Source organism: Artemia sp. Qi Xiang Cuo, chromosome 2 (genome assembly GCF_049724085.1).
Source record: "Artemia sp. Qi Xiang Cuo chromosome 2, ASM4972408v1, whole genome shotgun sequence".
NCBI classification, from domain to species: Eukaryota; Metazoa; Arthropoda; class Branchiopoda; order Anostraca; family Artemiidae; genus Artemia; species Artemia sp. Qi Xiang Cuo.
The window spans coordinates 89,430,117-89,450,732 of NC_142795.1; the positions used below are offsets into that span (position 1 = coordinate 89,430,117).

The following is a 20,616-nucleotide window of genomic DNA, read 5'->3' on the forward strand; positions in this document are numbered from 1 at the left end:
CTGCAATGGCCTGGTGTTCTTTGATATAATTTGGATCTCGGGGGTCATTCCACTCCACTAGCTTAGCCTCGCAATCTAAAGATATTTTGTTTCGCTGGAGAAGAGTATTTTGGAAAATTTTGAAGCGTAGACTTTCCCTACCCCCTGAAATCGTTTCCATTGTCTGGTAACCATGCTGGCTACAGTGCCTCATGTGATTTCGTAGCTTTAGTTCACTCCAAAATCTGGAGAGGCATGTTGGACAGTAGAAACGTACCCCTCGTCCCTTTTACCCTCCCCCAGAACTCTACTAATGTCAGTGATAGGGTTAAAATGACCGATTGCGTTTGGTTGACTAGGTGGTGTGTAAAGCAACCAAACCCAGTGTTTAACCAAATCAACTGACGGGCCCCTTACGGGGAATACCACCCCCTTCTTTTTAAAACGAGCCCCATCTTAAAATTCTGTTTCGTATTGTACCACAGTAACGCCAATATTTAAGTGTGCATCGGCCCTTTCAAAAATGTCAATAGATCTTAGCGTTACTGGGTATTTTCCTTCTAAGCATGAAAAATCTACAACTGGTAAATCGGACCCTTCCTTCCCATGTACAGCCCAGTGATCTAAATTCTTCTTATTAGCGTCATCTGCTAGAGGCTGAAAGGCTGATATGAGGAAAGCATACTTGGAAACACATTTGATCTGTTTCAAAACGGATCTTCTGGACACCTTGACAACCTACTAGATCTGGATTATAATCTAAGACTATTGCTCTTGTCCCCATGCCCCCTCTTAAAATAAAATCCTTCTTAAATTTACAAATATTTACACTTAAATTTTCAATAAATAAAACTACTGACCCACTTCCATTTTCGTTATAGTTCTCGAGATGCGCGATAATTTGCCATACCCACTCGCTAAAAACTCCCTCAAAATTTTCTAAATTTAGATAAATTACACGCATCTCGGAATGTATAAAATGATAGTAAACCTCACTTTTCCCTTCATTCAAATAAAAAACCTTTAAGACAATTGAAACCTTAATTGAATCCCTACCCCCCCACAATTGAAGTTGGTTCTCCAGTAGTGCACGAATGTTATCTACATCGGCATGCACAATCTCTACTGGATCAAAAACAAAATTTCCCCCCATTAGTGTATTAAAGGGATCCCCAAACGTTGCAGTGAAAACAACTATATTATTTAAAATCGTATTCGACAAAAGAAATTCAGGGAAAGTTGTACCCCCTCCCCCTACTTGTTCGACAATATCCGGACTATGCTCCACTTCATTCGATTGAAGTGGGTAATCGGAGGGAGGAGGGTTCCCTCTGAAAGCGTCTAAAAGTAGCAAGGTATTTGGGGTCAAGTCCCCCTGTTCAACTGCACCATTATCTACTTTACAAAAATCCTCTAAAAACTCGTCAATATTGTCAGGTACTTCAATAGAGTCGTCCCATGTTAAATTGTTGTGGGACTCCAAAGATGCATCTTCTTCCCCTTCTTCACTAGACGGCGAGTAGGGGACCAAGGACAACTTATAAATGTAGAAAAAAATAGCTTAACGACTGATCTAAGATATGACATAGGATTTTTTTTTTTTTTTTTTTTTTTTTTTTTTTTTTGGGGGGGGGGGCATCTCTGATCGGCGCTTCCCTGACCCGTGGCACTTCCCTGACCCGTGGCGCATCTCTGTGGCACTTCTCGGGGCCCGCATCGCTTCCCGCGATGCTTCTCGAGCCCGTGGCGCTTCCCTGACCCGTGGCGCATCCCTGACTCGTGGCGCATCTCTGTGGCGCTTCTCGGGGCCTGCATCGCTTCCCGCGATGCTTCTCGAGCCCGTGGCGCCTCCCTGACCCGTGGCGCTTCATGCCGTTTACATAATGTCCCACAAAAAAAAATATTGTTAGACCATAAGTCATTTCTCTCTAATTCCATACAGGTTCAGTAAACACAAGAGTTTAATTATGGAGGTCAGATGAACGAGTTTGAACTTCAAAATGTCGAGAACCGTTAACTCTATTTCCCCTCACTAAAATCTTTGGCACGAAGAAATATTCAGTTTAAATTAGAACGTCAATATGTGACAAATAGAATAATCTCTCTCAGTTCCTTTTCTTAAAACTATGTGAATGGATTTTGAGTTTCAAATGGTGAGCATTAATTTAAATTACCCATGAAAAATATTCGCTTATGAGATAGGGGGGATGCATAGAAAATAGCAAAGATTAGAAAAGAGGGGTTTCTCTGCAAAAAATATATTTAGATATCTCTGAGGGAGGGCAGAGAAAATAAGGGTTGGGAGGGGGGTTAATAAATCTCTGAGATATACTTTTACACAGTGTTGAAAAAACGGTTTGTTTAGATATTTCTTGGTCCTGAATGATAGAAAAAAGCAAAGATTAGAAAAGAGTGGTTTCTCTGCAAAAAATATATTTAGATATCTCTGAGGGAGGGCAGAGAAAATAAGGGCTGGGGGGGTTAATAAATCTCTGAGATATACTTTTACACAGTGTTGAAAAAACGGTTTGTTTAGATATTTCTTGGTCCTGAATGATAGAAAAAAGCAAAGATTAGAAAAGAGTGGTTTCTCTGCAAAAAAAAATTACATTTAGATATATCTCACAGAGATAAGTTTATATTGGGTTTGAAAACAATGGAAGAAATAGATAGTTTGAAGAAAAAATACTTACATTTGTATAATCCGAGGGCAGTATTTGAATGCCCGAAGGACCAGGTAGTGCATGTTGGAGGGTCACTTCCTGACCTTGTGTAGGTGGGGTAGCCTCCGAAGGCCCAGGCAACGCATGATTGAAGGTGGACGAAGCGGCGTCGCTATGTTCTTGCGCTGCTGTGCCGGCTATTTCATGATCTTGCGTAGCATCGGCATTGAAGCTATTCACCCACTCTCTCTTTAACTTTCTGACAGGCTGCACTTGGGCAGGCAGTGTGGAGCTGGGGGGCTTTGTCAAGCGAGCATATTGCATGGCAGGGGGTGCATTATTGGCCCTCGCTTTCTTGGACGGAGGGGGCACGCATTCTTCGCTATTTACGTCAGCCATAGGGTCCGCAAATTCTTGATAATTTGCCTTAAAGAAGAGAAGAAAAATCAAAATAATTTCTCCCTTTTTAAAGAAAGAAAGTTATTAACTACAATTTTGTTTAGTTTATCACTAAAAAGCAAAAATTTCGCGAGAAATATATTAGACTTAGAAATCAAACGTTTTTATTAGACAATCAGTAATCTATAACCATAGGATGGAAATCATTGTTTCTATTTTTAACATTTAAATTATCCGGTCTATAGGCTTTAATTAAATCGTTAAAAAATAGAACTGTAGGTATATATTTTGCAAGAATATGTTAAAAATTACATTAAATATAATAATAACATAATATTTATTAAAATAAAACAGACTTTTCTAGCCCTGCTAGCATATAAGAGTTAAAGATAATAATTTTAAAGCACAACGACTGGGAATATGAAATAAGTTTTATTGAAAGCTTGAAAAAATTATATATTTACACATTAGTTTTCTTGTCAATGGCGTATGTGTCTACACACAGAATCCCCCTTCACATAATTTACTTACTATGAAGCTGTTAGAAGCAATGTATTGCCCCCTTTCACATAATATTCTATTGTTAGATCTTAATTTGTTTCTCTTCTTTCAAATAGCGCATTGCGTCTGTGCCTAATTATTGCTTAAAAGTGTTTTAATTTGACAGAAGAATAGTCCCTTTGGCTGCTGCGTTTGTAAACAAACCCGGAAAGAGGGTGCCAAACTAATTTTAACCCTGCGGAAATGTATTGTCAAAATCAGAGCGAGCTAAAGCGCTGGATGTCTCAGTTAGAGAAAAGATTACAATTGAGAAAAGTCAAACTTTAACGAAAAGAGAATTATTTCTTTTTGCGATGGGGTTGTAAGACAATGGTGGAGGGGTTAGGTTTTGAGGGTAATGGAATATATTTACATTGAGTATAAAGATTGTATGGTTTTTTTTTTTTTTTTTTTTAGGGGGGGGGGGTTTATGTGCAGGTGCGGAAATGTATTGTCAAAACCAGAGCACCATTTTCATTAGAAATTGACGGAAGTCAATGGTCGCTTTTACCTGGGATATTGAAGGAAGGAATTTATTGAAATGCTATTTCTTTTTGTGAGAATTTGGAGTGGTGAGTTGGAAATATAAAGGGAATGGAATTTATTTACATTGAGTATAAAGATTGTATAGTTTGTTGGGGGGGGGATTTAGTTGGAAATATAGAGGGGAGGAATTTATCGAAAAAGTATTTCTTTTGCGAGAATTTGAGGTTGTATAGTTTGTTGGGGGGGGGGGGGATTTAGCTGGAAATATAGAGGGGAGGAATTTATGGAAAAAGTATTTCTTTTGCGAGAATTTGGGGTTGTATAGTTTGCTGTGGGGGGGGATTTACCTGGGATATTGAAGGAAGGAATTGATTGAAATGCTATTTCTTTTTTTGAGAATTTGGGGGTGATGAGCTGGAAATATAGAGGGAATGGAATTTATTTACATCGAGTATAAAGATTATATAGTTTGTTGTGGGGGGGGGGGATTTAGTTGGAAATATAGAGGGAGGAATTTATCGAAAAAGTATTTCTTTTGCGAGAATTTGGGGTTGTATAGTTTGTTGGGGGGGGGGGATTTAGCCGGAAATATAGAGGGAATGGAATTTATCGAAAAAAGTATTTCTTTTTGCGAGAATTTGGGGTTGTATAGTTTGCTGTGGGGGGGGGGGGATTTACCTGGGATATTGAAGGAAGGAATTTATTGAAATGCTATTTCTTTTTGTGAGAATTTGGGGGTGGTGAGCTGGAAATATAGAGGGAATGGAATTTATTTACATCGAGTATAAAGATTGTATAGTTTGTTGTGGGGGGGGGATTTAGTTGGAAATATAGAGGGGAGGAATTTATCGAAAAAAGTATTTCTTTTTGCGAGAATTTGGGGTTGTATAGTTTGTTGGGGGGGGGGGATTTAGCTGGAAATATAGAGGAGAGGAATTTATGTTTTAGCTGAATATACTAGAGGGTGGCCAAGGAAAATTCTTTTGAAAATAAAAATGTGCTTACATTGAAAATTGCAGCTGCCAAGGCCTCAAGCTCATCAAATTTATCCATTGTTATAACAATTGTGTCACAATAGTTTCTGATAATTGAATCGCATTGCATGCCCGTTATATACGAAATATCTAGGTCGAATTGTTATGGTAAACAAAGCCCTCTGATTGGCTGAGAAGGGGGATGTAACCGAGTCGCTGATTGGCTGAGAAGGGGATCTAGCTGTTTCCGGGAACTCGTAACATTTGGTCCGGAAACAAATACTATTTCCGGATCATAACATCCGCCTCGAATAACCATAACAACAACATCTGGCTCAAATAACAACAACAAAACGGATCATAACATCCGCCTCAAACAGGAAAGAAATGTCATTAACTTTGCTTCGAACGACAACAACATCTGGCTCGAATAACAACACCAGATACTATTTTCGGATCATAACATCTGGCTTGAACAACAAGAAGGAAGTGTCAAAGTTCCTGTTTTTCCATTCTCACTGACAAAATCCATAAAACCATCAAAAAATCAACACACATAACCATCCATAAAACCATCCATAAATGTGACAAACTTTCTGTTTTTTCATTCTCACTGACAAAGTCCATAAAACCATCCATAAATGTGACAAAATTCCTGTTTTTTCATTCTCACTGACAAAGTCCATAAAACACGTGGTTCTATGCCCATATATGGTGCCCCACCCGGAGTCATTAAGGCATCTCTACTTAGGTTGGGATTGAGGAGGGGCCTGTACAGCTGAATTGACCTCAGGGAGCTTGGTACTCCAGTGAGTTGTTTAGTAGTAGTTCTATGATCTTGCGTCTAAAAGTTTTGTATCATCTAAGAAACATCAAAGAGCATAAATATACCGTAAACACAAGAAGATATGTGGACGAAAGATTGTGAGAGGGCACTTACAAACATGTCGGCCTAATAGTTTTTTTTTGCCAACACACTAATAATAGACTATTTTAATAAGCCGAAATTCGATCAAAGTTAATGATAAACTTAATATTTGAAAAAAAATGCTACATTCAAGCAAATTGCAAAATAATTGCTAAAATGATCATTACTAATAAATAATTACTAGTTAACCTTACTAAGTAAAACTACTGATGACTAAAAACAGAAGTTTGGCGATTGCGTTGTTCTGCATTATTTTTCATCGGCTGTTGATTCATAATGCCAATTTGATAAAGAAAACTACAGAATTAGCAAACTTTTGTATATGGCCTAGTTATATTCAAGCATTAGGGGAAGGGGGCTTGGATGCAGTTGGACTGGAAGCGACTTTAAAAAACCAATAAATGTTAATTTCCAGAGCTTAATGAAGTAACAATTCTCTTTTTATTGAGCTTAGTTGAGAAGAAGATGAAATGCACTGTTTTCCCAAGAAACAACAAATGAAGAATACTAATGGAATGTTGTTGTTTTTTCATAGAACAGTTTCTCTTGATGTGAGTACGTGGTACAGGAGAAGGGGGAACAGGTTTTCCCGAGCAACGTCTCGGCTCTCGGCGGCCTCGACTACAAATACACTACAAAAATAATTTGATTTTTCTTTTTCAAAATAAAAGTTAACCAAAGCTCGGTTAGGATTTTGATCATGGATCTTTCTCTCAAATTTGGCAAGAGACCAACACCAGGGGCATATTTTAATTCAGATCTTGGAACAGCTGGAAGTTTCAAGATTTTGATCGGAATTTCTGCTGAGTTCTGGGCTGCAGAGTCACCAATTCAGTCTCAAGCGGAGCAATTTCTGTATTTCAAAATTTTGTACCGTATTTTTCGTTCCCGTTAGCGATTTAGCGTATTTTTCGTTAAAGGTCTCAAACTGTAATTTTACCCTCTAATTTGTAATTAGTCGCTTCAAAGCCTTAATTACCAACTTCGAAGATATCAACCGGTTTTAAACGTGTAATTACTGTGCTCTGCTTATGGACTTTTACAGTTCCATATTCCTAAAAAATTTGTAATCAATTAGTTCAGACGACTACGATATAAACTGTAGCGAGGTAAAAGACCCTTTTTGAATGATGCAGACCAATTACAGTGTTTTCTTTTTGAAAAAGCTCGAACTGCACTTTCGACCTCATAATAATTAATAACTAATAATAATTAATAAATAATTAATAACGTTAAAAACTCTTAAGTACCGGCTTGCTGATGAAGAAATTCTGCCAATGAAGCATGTTCCTGTTATTTGTGTATTACTATACTGTAATATTGGCCTCAGATTCGTAATCACCAAGCTCAAATACATTTTGATACGAACAGTGAGGTAAATTAGTAGCCATTATAGGAAGATATATGAGCTTAACACTGTGCTTTGTTTTAGGCCGTTTATATTATAATTTCAACCTTATATTCATAACTACTTACTTCAGAGACCCTTATATACCAACTATGAATTAAATCGAACACTATTTGCGAAACATTTTGGAAGGGTCGGATTGGCGTCTGAGTAATGCCCTAAGCAGTTAGTAAGTTTCGAGTGGAACGACAGCTACCTAATGAGTTTTGCTTGAAATCTTATTTCAAACAAAACTTCCTATTTGTTAATAGTATCTTCAAAAACAGTTTAATATCAAGTTTGACTAAAATAAAACATAATTGGGAAAATGTGAACCTACCGTCTTTTGCTTTTGGAAACAAAATGAGCTCCATATATGTAATAAAAAACGACAGAAATATTTCATTACAAACTGCTGGTGGCTAAACAAAGCGTGTTCTAGGACCCTTTCAGACTCATATAAGTGACCTCAAAACCCCTTACTAAAACAAAATTAGTGGAAGTAGAAGACTTATTAGATATATCCACTTATGTTTTTTAGCTTTTATATTCCAGTACCAGCCTCAGAAAATGAACTGGGGTAGTCTGTTCGTTCCTCAAATAATGCTGGTAAATCTGGCTGACCCTCTATGAAATATACCTCTCACGGAACTCCTCCGTGGAAATTTAATCCAACGTAAAGTGCACTTTCCCCGTCAAATTCTCTTCAGACAGTTCCTTCCTCGCTCCCCCCACTCTATAAAAAGACAATTAAAAAGAATTTCGTATAGTAATTCTGTCAAAAAACCCCAGAGTAACATTTCCCCTAGAAATGTCCCTCCCAAAGGAAGATTCTCCCCTTAGAAATTCACCCCAAGCACCCCCCCCCCCCCAAAAAATGGTTTTATACTTCCCAACAACAAATATTACATGTAAACAATGGGCAAAGTTCATAACTTGTAGCCCTTTCCCTGGGGACTGTGGCGGGTCATTTTACACCTAAAGACATTGTTATTAGATTTTTTCGACTATGCTGAACAAAATGACTATCTCAAACTTTCGATCCGGTGCGTTTGGGAAAAAAATGAGCGTGGGAGGGAGCCTAGTTACCCTCCAATTTTTTTGATCACTTAAAAAGGACACTAGAACTTTTGATTTTCGTTCGAATGAACCCTCTCACGATATTTTAGGACTACTGGGTCGATACGATCACGCCTGGGAAGAAAAACAAACAAATAAAAACTCATCCGTGATCATTCTTCTGGCAGAAAAAAAATTCACATTTTTGCATATAGGAGCTTTAAATCAAACAGTTCGTGGTAACGAACTTTAAGTAAGGAGCAACCCGGCTCAATAGTAACCAAAACTCTAAAAGCCGTAATTTTGATACCAACAGATACATCAAAGAATCAATTTTTTATGCTGATTTCAAATAAGTTTCATTAAGTTTAATTTTACCCATCAAAAGTTACGCGCCTGAGAACATTTGCCTTATTTTAGAAAATAGGGGGAAACAGCCTCTAAAAGTAATAGAGCTTTAATGAAAATCCCACCATCGGATTCAGCGTATCAGAGAACCCTACTATAGAAGTTTCAAGCTCCTATCTGCAAAAATGTGGAATTTTGTATTTTTTGCCAGAAGAAAGATCACGGATGCGTGCTTATTTGTTGTTTTTTTTTGTTTTTTTTTCCAGGGATGATCGTATCGATCCAGTAGTCCTAGAATATCGTGAGAGGGCTCATCTGAACTGAAATTAAAAGTTCTAGTGCCCTTTTTAAGTGAACAAAAAAATTGGAGGGTAGATTGGCCCCCTCCCACGCTCATTTTTTTTCCAAAGTCATCCAAACAAAATTTTAAGATATCCATTTTGTTCAACATTGTCGAAAATCTAATACGTATGTCTTTGAGGATGACTTAATCCCCCACAGTACCCTGGGGAAGGGTTTCAAGCTATGAACTTTACCCATTGTTTAGATGTAGTATTGGTAAATGGAAAGTATACAGACGTTTCAGGAGGGATTTTTTTCTGGTGGTGGGGGGGGGGCGGGGTCATGGGAGGATCTGTCCATGGAGGTTGTTTCCTTGACGGAAGGGAAATTTCTTATGAAGGGGGCGCCAGATTTCTCATAATTATTTGAAAAACAAGCAGAAATTAAATAAAAAACAAGTTTGTTTCAACTAAAATTAAGAACCAACATCAAAATTTAAAAAAATGGAAATTATTACGTATATGAAGGGGTCCCCCCCTAGTCAATACCTCGCCCTTTACGCTAAAGTTTTTTTTGTAATTTCAAAAGAGCTAATTAACCAGCCTTTGTGATTCAGGGGTTTGTGATTCGAACAAATTCGAACTTTAGCGTAAAGAGCGAGGTATTGACTAGGGGTAAACTCCCTAATATACGTAATGAAAACATAAAAATATAGCAGTTAGTTACGTAAGTTAATTCGTAAGTTACGTCATAAAAAAATTTCGAGAAAGCCATTTAGCCAAAACAATAAAATTAATATGCAAATTTCATTCTAATTATTCATGTATGGTGAGCCAAAATCAAAACTGCATTAATTCAAAAACGTTCAGAAATTAAATAAAAAAACAAGTTTTTTTAACTGAAAGTAAGGAGCGACATTAAAACTTCAAACGAACAGAAATTATTACGTATATGAAAGGGGCTGTCCCCTCCTCAACGCCTCGCTCTTTACGCTAAAGCTTGATCTGTCACACAACTTTATTTTTTAAAACAATAAAAAACTTTAGCGTAAAGAGCAAGGCGTTGAGGAGGAGACAGACCCTTTCATATACGGAATAATTTCTGTTCGTTTTTAAGTTTTAATGTCGCTCATTACTTTCAGTTAAAAAAACTTGTTTTTTTATTTAATCTCTACAATAGAGCTATCTGATACGCTGAATCTGATGGTGTGATTTTCATTAAGATTCTATGACTTTAAGGGGTGTTTCCCCCTTTTTCGAAAATTTTCGATTTCTATTCTCAGGCTCGTAACTTTTGACGGGTAATACTAAACTTGATGAAATTTATATATTTGAAATCAGCATAAAAATCCGATCCGATTTGTGTGTACTCCTTTTTAATTAGATTCCTTGGATCTTATTGAATGCCTCGGCGAATATATTATCCATTATCTCAACTATTATGCAAGGGTTCTGAAACGTCACAGCCATTTCGTTTCAACTAGGTTTCTACTTCTCTTCATGAATGACGAAGAAGACCAGCGTTCCAGCCAGCAACTTGCGAAATTTTAACTCATGAATAGGCCCGAATCTTTTGTAAATTCAAGCTGGGATTTGAGAAAAACTGTTGAAAACATTAATGTTTGCGGTCAACATTGATCTCGCCGGCGGCGCGCCGCCGACATCTCACCCGCGGCGGTGCGAAAAAACGTCGACGGCACGCCTGCGACGCGCCGCCGCTGCTATTTTTGGTCCCGCCGCCACCGGTCTTCCCTTATCGGCAGGGCGCCGGAGTCTATAGATGTATATGTATATGTATGTATGTATATATGTATATATATATATATATATATATATATATATATATATATATATATATATATATATATATATATATATATATATATATATATATATATATATATATATATATATATATATATATATATATACATTTGAATTGAAGTTATCAAGTATTTTGGGCAATAGGTTGCATCAAGACTGGGCTGGGTAATTGTAGACAGAGAAAAGCCAAGACAGATAGTCCAAGTAATTGAGAGGCAAATATTTATATATATATATATATATATATATATATATATATATATATATATATATATATATATATATATATATATATATATATATATATATATATATATATATATATATATATATATATATATATATATATATATATATATATATATATATATATATATTAATTCCATATGTTTCTTCTATTAAGTAAATCAACCTTGGCTTCTGAACGGTGGTTAATTAAAACGATCTACCAACTCACTAACGCTTGACTGGAATATTTTCTAAGATATACTAGAACTAAGCCATGTTTTCTAGAACTGAAATATGCATTAAATCATCTTCGATAAAAAAAACTATTTAGAAAGACAACCAAACCCAAATTATTATTTTTATTTCAAGTGTCTGTTCTATGGACGAAATCGACCTGGCTTCTGGACGGTTTAAATGGTTGTTTAAAGCAATCAATCTTAACTCACTAACGTCAAGCTTGAATATTTTCTTAGATATACTAGAACTAAGCCGATCCTTTTTTCTTTTTTTTTATCCTTTTTTTGCTACGAAAACACGAACTTTACAGTTCTTAACAAATTGTTTGAACAGCAGACAAACAGCAGTATGTTGGCTGTTAAACGGTAAATATTTTTAAAAAAAGCTATTTTAACTAAGCCAGCATTCAAAAAGATAACCATCTCCATTTTGAGATATGCATCAACCCGTGTTGATACCAAAATTAACTAGCAAACACAACCAAGCCCTTTTTTTCAAGTGTTTGTTCTATGGACTGGATCGACTTGGCTTCTGAACAGTTTAAATAGTTGTATAAAGCCATCTATCTAAACTATTTAACGCCCTACTAAAATATTTTCAAAAACATACTAGAAAATATGTTGGCTACAAAACGAGGAGTTTATGGTTTTTAAAATAACTACATGAATAGGAGCACACACTTAAGCAGAAATTGACTTCGAGAGGTCGAAAGTGGGAGTGGATTAAAAAACTCTAGAAACATAGCAATTATAAGAAAAATATGCGACAGCATTTTAGAAAGCTGGAGACACAGTAGCGTCGAGCCTGAAAGTCACTCGCCTGTCTTCTTACATGTCTGATTGGTACAAAACTTTCTGAAAGTACGCTCAGAACAAACCAACTCTAGAATAAAATACTTACCTGTATGTGCCATATGCCATTTCAGTTGCATTATTATACAGAGGGATGCATGGCGGCTTGCTACTTGCGGGTGGCGGAGGAGGCGGAAATGGCACCAAAGGAGAGGTGAGTTCAAAATCACCACTACTACTCCTTGCAGTTGCTGCCGTTGTGACAGTAGGTGTTCGACTTAATGTACTAAAATTAAATACTTAATTGGATTAACAGGTTTATACAAATTTCAACTTTACAGGGTCGGATTTAGAGCTTTGATGCTTCTAGACCCAAGCGTTTTTGCCGCTCAGTATTCATACCAAAGGGGGGGGTAAATATTCCTTAAGAAAATAATCTTTATAATAACAATTTGAGAATCAAATATTAGTACGTTGGGAGTATTAAATACATTAAATAAAGCAAAAAGGTATTGGAAATAGGTTTAATCTATTGGTAGATAGCAAAACGTAAATACATGTACGCATTATACATTATTTTGTAAGTAGGAATATTCATCTTCAAAGCCAATTGATAAAGTCTTCCTCCTTGCTTTTTTCTGTGTGAAGGTGTCTGCCTTCCGTCAATAGTGAGCAAGGATAATGATGTCAATCTGTCGTGACTGATTGAAGATACTAAATTTCTTCGCCCGACGAAGGGTGAAGAAGGATCTTTCTCCTGTGCAGTTTGTGGCAGGCAGACTAAGAACCATTCTTAAGCCAATGCCAATGTTTGGATAGATGTCAGCTACATAAAAATGTCACAAAACTTCGCTTATGTCAGTTAGAGTCATGCTTTTTTTCTTCATCAGTATTTTGTCCCAAGAAGAGTTTCAAATGTAAGCATTCATCTGTCATCATAGGCTCAAGATCGTCGGGGTAAAAACTCAATAGCTCACTTGCATGCTTCGTGATTTCTGAGGCATGATTCGTGCGGCGGTGGAGTTCACTTGGCACTTTGACAAATCACATGAGTCCAGTTTTAGTTAAGAAAAAAAAATCCCTCAGTGATAATTTATTGCGCCCCCTAGCGATGAGCACCCCTAGACCCGGGCCTAGTGGGCCTTTTGGTAAATCACGGCCTGGTGACAATTATGTTATTTTATCCCATTATCCAGGTGTATAATAAAAGGTACTTTGGTCAGGTTCTGTGGATGAAGGATGATAGTTTGTCAAAAATTGTAGTCCAGTTAAGTCCAATTGAAAAGTAGGTGCTCTCGAATGGATTTAAAGATGATACAAAAAAGAATAAAAAATTAAGGGAAGTTGATCAAATTTCAAGGCTCAAATGGTATCATTTTAGACCGTTAAAATAAAAATAGAAGTCTTGTAAACATCATCAATTTTTATTTCCAAGTATTTTAGTATTACAATAATTCTCACAAATGATAGGAGTTCATGCTCCTTAAGAACTTTAATAGTAAAACCTACCAGAAAAGGGCTTCAAGGCTACTTTTTGAGATTTGTTAACATGATTATAATAACAATAATAATAATAAGTTATTGAACAGTTTATTTTCGACACACTAACATTGTAATAAAGTGGAGTAACAAAAGAGAGAGAGGGAAAAAAGAAAGAATACACATGCAAAAAACACATTAAACAATATTAAATATAAAAAAAAACAGCAATGCAAATCAAAATAGTGACACGAGAGGCTGAAAAGGACCTAACCGCAGGCAAGCCTCTTCTTTTAGCTTGGCATCCAACTTATTATAAGATGTCAATATATTAGTAGCACTAAATATTCAAATAATTTGTACTTTACTGTATAATTTGTACTTTACTAAAAAAAAATACTTTTAAATGTTTTCACTTTTATAACTTAAGAATAAAAATAATTAAGATTTTAAGGAATAAATATCAACATATGTATATTGACAATGCACATCTTTTTCAATAAATTCATTTGAATTTTTTCAGTAAAGTACAAATTACATTCTGGCTTTTAGAAAGCACAGGCGTTTAGAACCCTACTCATATTAATTTCTGCTCGTTTTGAGTTCGACACTGCTATTTATTTTAATTTCTGTTTGGTTTGGGTTTCGTTTATTTATTGATACTGATTTGTGGTAGTTTTATGCTTGGTAGATTATTTGATTCCATTTTTGTTCATTTTTGGTTTAATGGAGTTCTTTACCTTTTTTTGAAAAATTATTTTGTGGAAAAAGATTTTTTTAATTAATGATAAAACTAAAGATCACGATTTAGTAGTGTCTACGGTTAATTTTAAGCTGAAATGAGAGACAACTACCATCAACCATTTTTAAGAACTAACTATTATCATACAGAATCGACTGTCCATTTTATTTTGGCAGACGCATCTCACAGATCCTGGATATCCAACTGGATATTTCAATTTTTACTCCCTTTTTGTCTGTTTTGTTCGTTTTTTAAGAATTTTGTTTGTTAAGTGTTTGTTATATATATGATCGCCAGGTATCAAGTGTTTTCATGTTTGTTTGTTTGTTTTTTATTTTTAAATTTGGTGAACGTGGTTTTTAGATTGAAAATACGTTAAAAATTGTTTGAAAATCGTTGAAATTATATCAAATCATATCAGTTTTTGGGATGTCGTTGAAGGTAGGGTAATAGAGTTGCTTTTAAAGTTTCCAAGTAAATTTCTAGGATCGTTTGCAAATCAAATGGTACATGTATCGCTGATAATTTTATGACACATGGTAAAGCTATGGCTCAAATTAACTGGATCAATTAATATTATAGTGCAAGAAACATCAGAAAAATTATCCTTGTTCATAAAATACCAATTTCTGGATATATTTCCTAGTAAAATTAAATTACATGGATCCCGCTTGATTTTCAATTTCTCAAGTGGGCATTGGCAAGGATTCCATCTTAAGGTTTGAAATGAGGTATAACGCTAAGGGGATATCTGATGACAAAATAAAGTAAAATATACTGTTCTAAAAGCATAAAGAAAGAAACTGAAATAAAAGCTGATTCCTAGAATTTAAATTTGCCATTTTGTATCTAGCCTCGACGTCAGCTACCAAGCCAATAAATCCACACAATACCGTCAGTTTTTATAGTCAAAATTAAAACTTACTACCAGATTATAGTAAATAGATTAGAATTAAAAAATAAAAGTTTATCACTGTTTAATGAAAAGATTTATCCCAATTCAAGCTTTTATTTATCGTCATAGAAAGTAGATTGGTCTTCGAAATCAGAATCAGATAAGATCAGATTCCAAAGAATAAAAAGTTTTCAGTCTTCATAATTAAAAATAGTTACCAGATTATGGTAAACAGATTAAACTTTGAAGAGAAAAGGGCTTAAAGTTTCTAGTTTTCATAGTCAAAATTAATTAACAGATTATACGAAACATATTAGATTTTAAAGAGTAAAGAGTTTAAAGTTCGAAATTACCATTACTACTGTTTGCTGTCGCTGTTGAAGTGACATTCATTGGATAAACTGATAATTCTAATGACACCATTTTCCTGATTTAAAACCATCAGTTTTCATAGCTTATAGTAGTTATCAGAATATAAAAAACTGAGCTGAGGAAACTTTGACATATTAACAAGGGTTTAAGAAGAATTAAAAATTACTAACACCAGCGACAGACCCACATTGTGTAGAAAAACTAGGATCATTCGAGACAACTGCAATTTTAATTCATTAAAACTTGGATTCAAAGTAAAGATCTAAGTTTATTTAAATTTAACCCGAGTTTTCTGAAAGACAACAAATTCTTTGTTTTGAATTGACTATAAAATAGTACATATACACAGACATAAAACTTAGCATAAAAAGTTAGTATGCGGGTTTTGTTTCTAAAAAGAACATAGGCAGTGATAAGAAAAAAAAATATATACACCTATGGTATCCTTTTTGACAGACATACACAGATAAATTCCTTCAGGGGATGGTGAGAGCAGACAATAATAAAAAATATTATACGATAATTTGAATGGGAAGCACCCAGGGACCCAGGCAATTTTAGGGTTTCAGGTGGGCAAACGTGTCCTAAGTACCCGCCCCCCTGGGTACATCCCTGCCTTTTAGCAGAAGTTTTGTTTTATTTTCGGCAAAGTAAAAGACAAAAATAAAAAAGATACAGAATCATGTGCGCTACGAGGAGAAATTTATAGGTGCTAGAAGTAGATTTGCTTCTATTAGGGTTTAAATAGAAAAATCTCACTTTCCTATTCAGATACATTTTACTAAAATAACTTCTTGTTTGCATGGGGGAACGGAAGGGGGTTCTTCATCCGCCCTGATCCCTTACTAGCAATGCTTATTAACAAACAGTTGATTTAGCGAAAAGTCTTATCTAGGTTTTATAGTTAAATTTATTAGTTTTTTCAGTAGATTTTAGTGGTTTTTTCCTTGAGACAAGATTTAGCCCCCCCCCCCCCCTCCCACCCTCCACTTGTCAGTTTTCCACACTATTTTCTAATTACGACAGTCAAGCAAGTAAAAAATTTTCTTCAATTTACTAGCTTGGTATGAACTGAAAATGAGAATAAAGTCTCATTTCCCAGGCATTTTTGATCATAAATAATAAATTTTAAATTTAAGTTAATGTAAAGTCAATGCCAAATTAGTGTTTAAATTCGCAAGGGATCTTAAATTAAAATTGCCCCTATTATTCAACATGATTTTTTTTTTCAAACAGTTCGTGATAACGAACAGTAATGTGAGGTAATGCCATTTATTCATTTCGTTTGGAATTACTAAACCGACCACTGTCTCGTGGTTAGGGTGAATCAGCCACTCTCATTCGTCAAAAGGCTTGAGCCAGGACTACCCCAAAGACCTTCTCTTCGTCCTCTACTTGTCTTATTTATGTTTTCAGAATGCAAAGCTTCAAGTTCAACGATATCCAAACGGGAATTTGCTGATGATGTCATTATTTGGGAATGTGGACGCTCAACTGAAGAGTTGGAGATTTAATCTACAAAAACCCTTTCTCAAAAAGCCTTTCTAAAGTTTTCCCAATATCAGCCATTAAAACGAAAGCAGCAATCTTCTATAATAAACAATAAGTCCGAATACCACAGCTTTACATGAAAGGCACATTAATTCAGCTTGAAGCTAACCCTGTGGTTTTTAGGATTAACCTTGGATCAACGCCTCACATGGAATGCTCAAGTCAAAGCTATGAAGCGGTCTTGTGTGAGAAGAATATCAATCCTTAGACGACTTACTTCCTTCTCCTGGGCAAATTCACACACATTTCTGCTGGATTTTTATTAGAGGCTCATCAGTTCAAAAATTGATTATGGACTGATAGTATACATCAATTGTAATAAAACCAACACAGCAAAGCTAGAGACCCTTCAAAACATATTTCTTAAGGAACTCAATTTTCAGAATTCGGTTTAGGAATTCAAAATATAATTGCTTTAGGACTTCAACACCACTCAGAGAGAGCTAAAGTTCAGCAACTAGCCGGAATTTCTTCGATATTTTAACGGAGCCAAATGTCAGAGGTAAAGTACTTCACAAGGATTCAGGCATATGGCTGAAAACAGAGGAATTGGGAGAAAACAAAGGAACTGGCCCCAATTCTTCCTCTTCAGGAAGAATTAGGGCATGGGATAATTTTATTTCCAAATGTCCAACCTGGCGAAATAACCAATTAGCTTTCCCTTGTCTTCCATCTCCTCAGGCATGGATGGCAACCCCTGTCAACGGATTCCTCCAACTGATTGCTGAAAAGAAACAAAATATCTCTCTGGTAATAACTCAAGAGAAATTCCAAATGGTTAGAGCGACAAAGTTCCATGATCATCCTGAAAATTTATACAGATGACCCCGTAGAAGCAGGTAAAGCAGCTGCTACCGCAGTCACCCGCCGGCTAAACCTCCACATCTCGAAACTGCTCCCCGACGGTTCCTCTATTCTCACGGCGGAAAAAGCTGCAATATACAAGGCTATGAAGATAGTCCACACAAACCCTACGCCCCGGAAAAAGGCAGTTCTATTCTCAGACTCCCAATCATCTTTACAAATAATTAAGAAAATTCAGTTTGGTCACAGATAAAGATGTCTTTCAGTTTCGAGAATTGATAATAGCCCTTGCCAAAGAGGGAATAGAACTGGTCTCCCAACACGTCCACAGGCACCAGGGAAGCTGTTTTATAAAAGAGGAGGTTGCCAAACTGGCAAACAAGCAAGGCAATTCAGAGTTATTCTCGAACCGGCCAGAACTTAGTATCTACCAAGGCCGTACCCAGGGGGTGGGGGGGTAGGGGGTTTGAACCCCCCCCCCCCAAAAAAAAATTGTTTGACTTGTAAAAACATAACAAAAATGGATATAAAAAAATTTTGTATGCATTTTTAAAAAAAAAATTTGTGTAACCCCCCCCCCCGAAAAAAAAGAAAATCTTTGAGTAAAACCCCCTCCGAAAAAAAAAATCCTGGGTACGGCCTTGGTATTTACCCTCCTTAAGGATACACTAAGACGCAAAATTCACAATTTACTTCACTATAGACCAATGAAACTCACATTCAAGGACTACAGGGATAACTTGGTGTTTCTGAAGATTAAGAAACAACCCATAATTTTTTAGAGGGAAAAGCACTTTTGGAGCTAATACCTAAGCCCTTTCTATGGCCAATGCGCATCAACAGTCGAAACCATTCAGCATCTCCTGTTTGAATACCCAAAGTCAACAAAAATCTCCTCAATGCATTCAAGGACCACCAGGAAATTCGGCTTTCAGGAAGATTTTAAGCTAAAAGCAGACCTCCCAGGTAGAGCGCTGACTTTTCAAGATAATAATTGACTTCTTACAAAGTTTGAACATCTTACGCTTTGTGCCGAAGAAGAAGAAGTAAGTAAGGAGCGACTCGCCTCAATAGTAACCGAAACTATTAAGAACAGAATATTGATAACAATAGATACATAAAAAAAATTGGCCTTTTACGCCAATCTAAATATATAACTTCATTAGGTTCAATGTTACCCATAAAAAGGTACAAGCCTAAATTTGTCCGATTTTTGAAAATGAGAAAAATGCCCCCAAAAAGTAAAGCTCACCATCAGATTCAGCTTATCAGAGAATCGTAATGTAGAGTTGCCAAGCTCCTATTAACGAAATATGGAGTTTTGTGTTTTTTTTTTGCTAAGAGAAAGCTCATGGATGCGTGCACATCTTATTTTTTTCCAGTGGTGTTTGCCTAGAAGATAGGGAAAGGACTCGTTTGAAGAAAAGTTGGAAGTCCTAGTGTCCTTTTGAAGTGACCAAAAATATTAAAGGGCAACTAGCCCCTCCCATACCCCTTCTCCCCAAAGTCGTCTGATCAAAATTTTGAGATAGTCATTTTTGTTGAACATAGTTGAAAGATCCAATAACTATGCCTTCGAGGATGACATGACCCCTCCCATAGTCCCTGGGGAAAGGAATGTAAGTTACACAATTTTCCTACTGTTCACATATAGTAATTATTACAGGGAAATATGCGGAATTTTTTCGGAGGTTTGCTCTGCGGAAGAATTTCCGCTGAGAGAATTTTCCAGAGAATATGTACAAAGAGAGAGGGCAGCTAATTCCTGGTATGATTTGAAAAACGGTCAAAAACTAAATAAGAAGACAAGTTGAAAGCGAAAGTAAGACGCAACACTAAAACTTAAGCGAACAGAAATTATTCTGTATATGAGGGGGAATGCCCCTTCCACAACCCTCGCTCCTTGCGCTAAAGTTTGAATTTTTGTCACAGTCCTTGAAGAAAGACTCCTCAAGCAGAAAGGCCGTTGGATTTAAATAAAATGTATTCTTAAAGAGCTTTGAGAGTTTAGCGTAAAGAGCACGGGTGGCAGTCCCCTCCTATAAGGAATACTTTCTGTTCGTTTTAAGTTTTAATGGTGCTCCTTACTTTCAGTTGAAAAACTTTTGTATATGCAATAAAAAATGAAAGCGAGCGCTGTGACAAAAGTCAAGTTCAGCATCAGCAAGCAGAATGCTTGTAACTAGTTCCCCACCTTAATAGCATTATCACTCGTTAAAAAACTATAGTTAATCTATTGGTTCATATTTAGCGGGTACTCTCTCCAAAAGAAAATCTGGCATTTTGAAATAATATGCCAAACAAAGAAAAGCATCAAAAATTATTAAAGACGATATGAACATATAGATGATTATTGTTATAGAGAGTGTTTAAAATACGCAGTAATTTATTGCTGGAAACAATAGACACACACAGATTTTCGTGTTTAGTTTTATTTGCACCGTTATTATGTGCGGAAGAGAGCTAGAGCAAGCAGGAAGAGTCGTATTGGTACCAATCGGCATGTAGAAATTGCTGGGAACAGACAGCTCGAGAAATTGGGACTTCCCAAAAGTCAATCGAATTTCGTATTTGTTGCGATTTTTGTTGATATGTCCAAAAAAAAGTTAATAAAAAAAAAGAAAAAACTGTAGTTCGAAATACATGCTA

At 36.0% G+C, this 20,616-nt stretch overlaps 1 protein-coding gene across 1 annotated transcript in view; it reads right to left on the reverse strand.

Moving 5' to 3' along the window:
* The window catches only part of LOC148955771 (queuine/queuosine transporter SLC35F2-like), an 82,904-nt gene that overhangs the window by 14,801 nt on the left and 47,487 nt on the right, over positions 1-20,616 (reverse strand). The window contains exon 9 of the mRNA XM_089108337.1: positions 12,234-12,410. Coding sequence (XP_088964463.1) covers positions 12,234-12,410 — 177 coding nt within the window. The remainder of the gene's footprint in view (positions 1-12,233; positions 12,411-20,616) is intronic.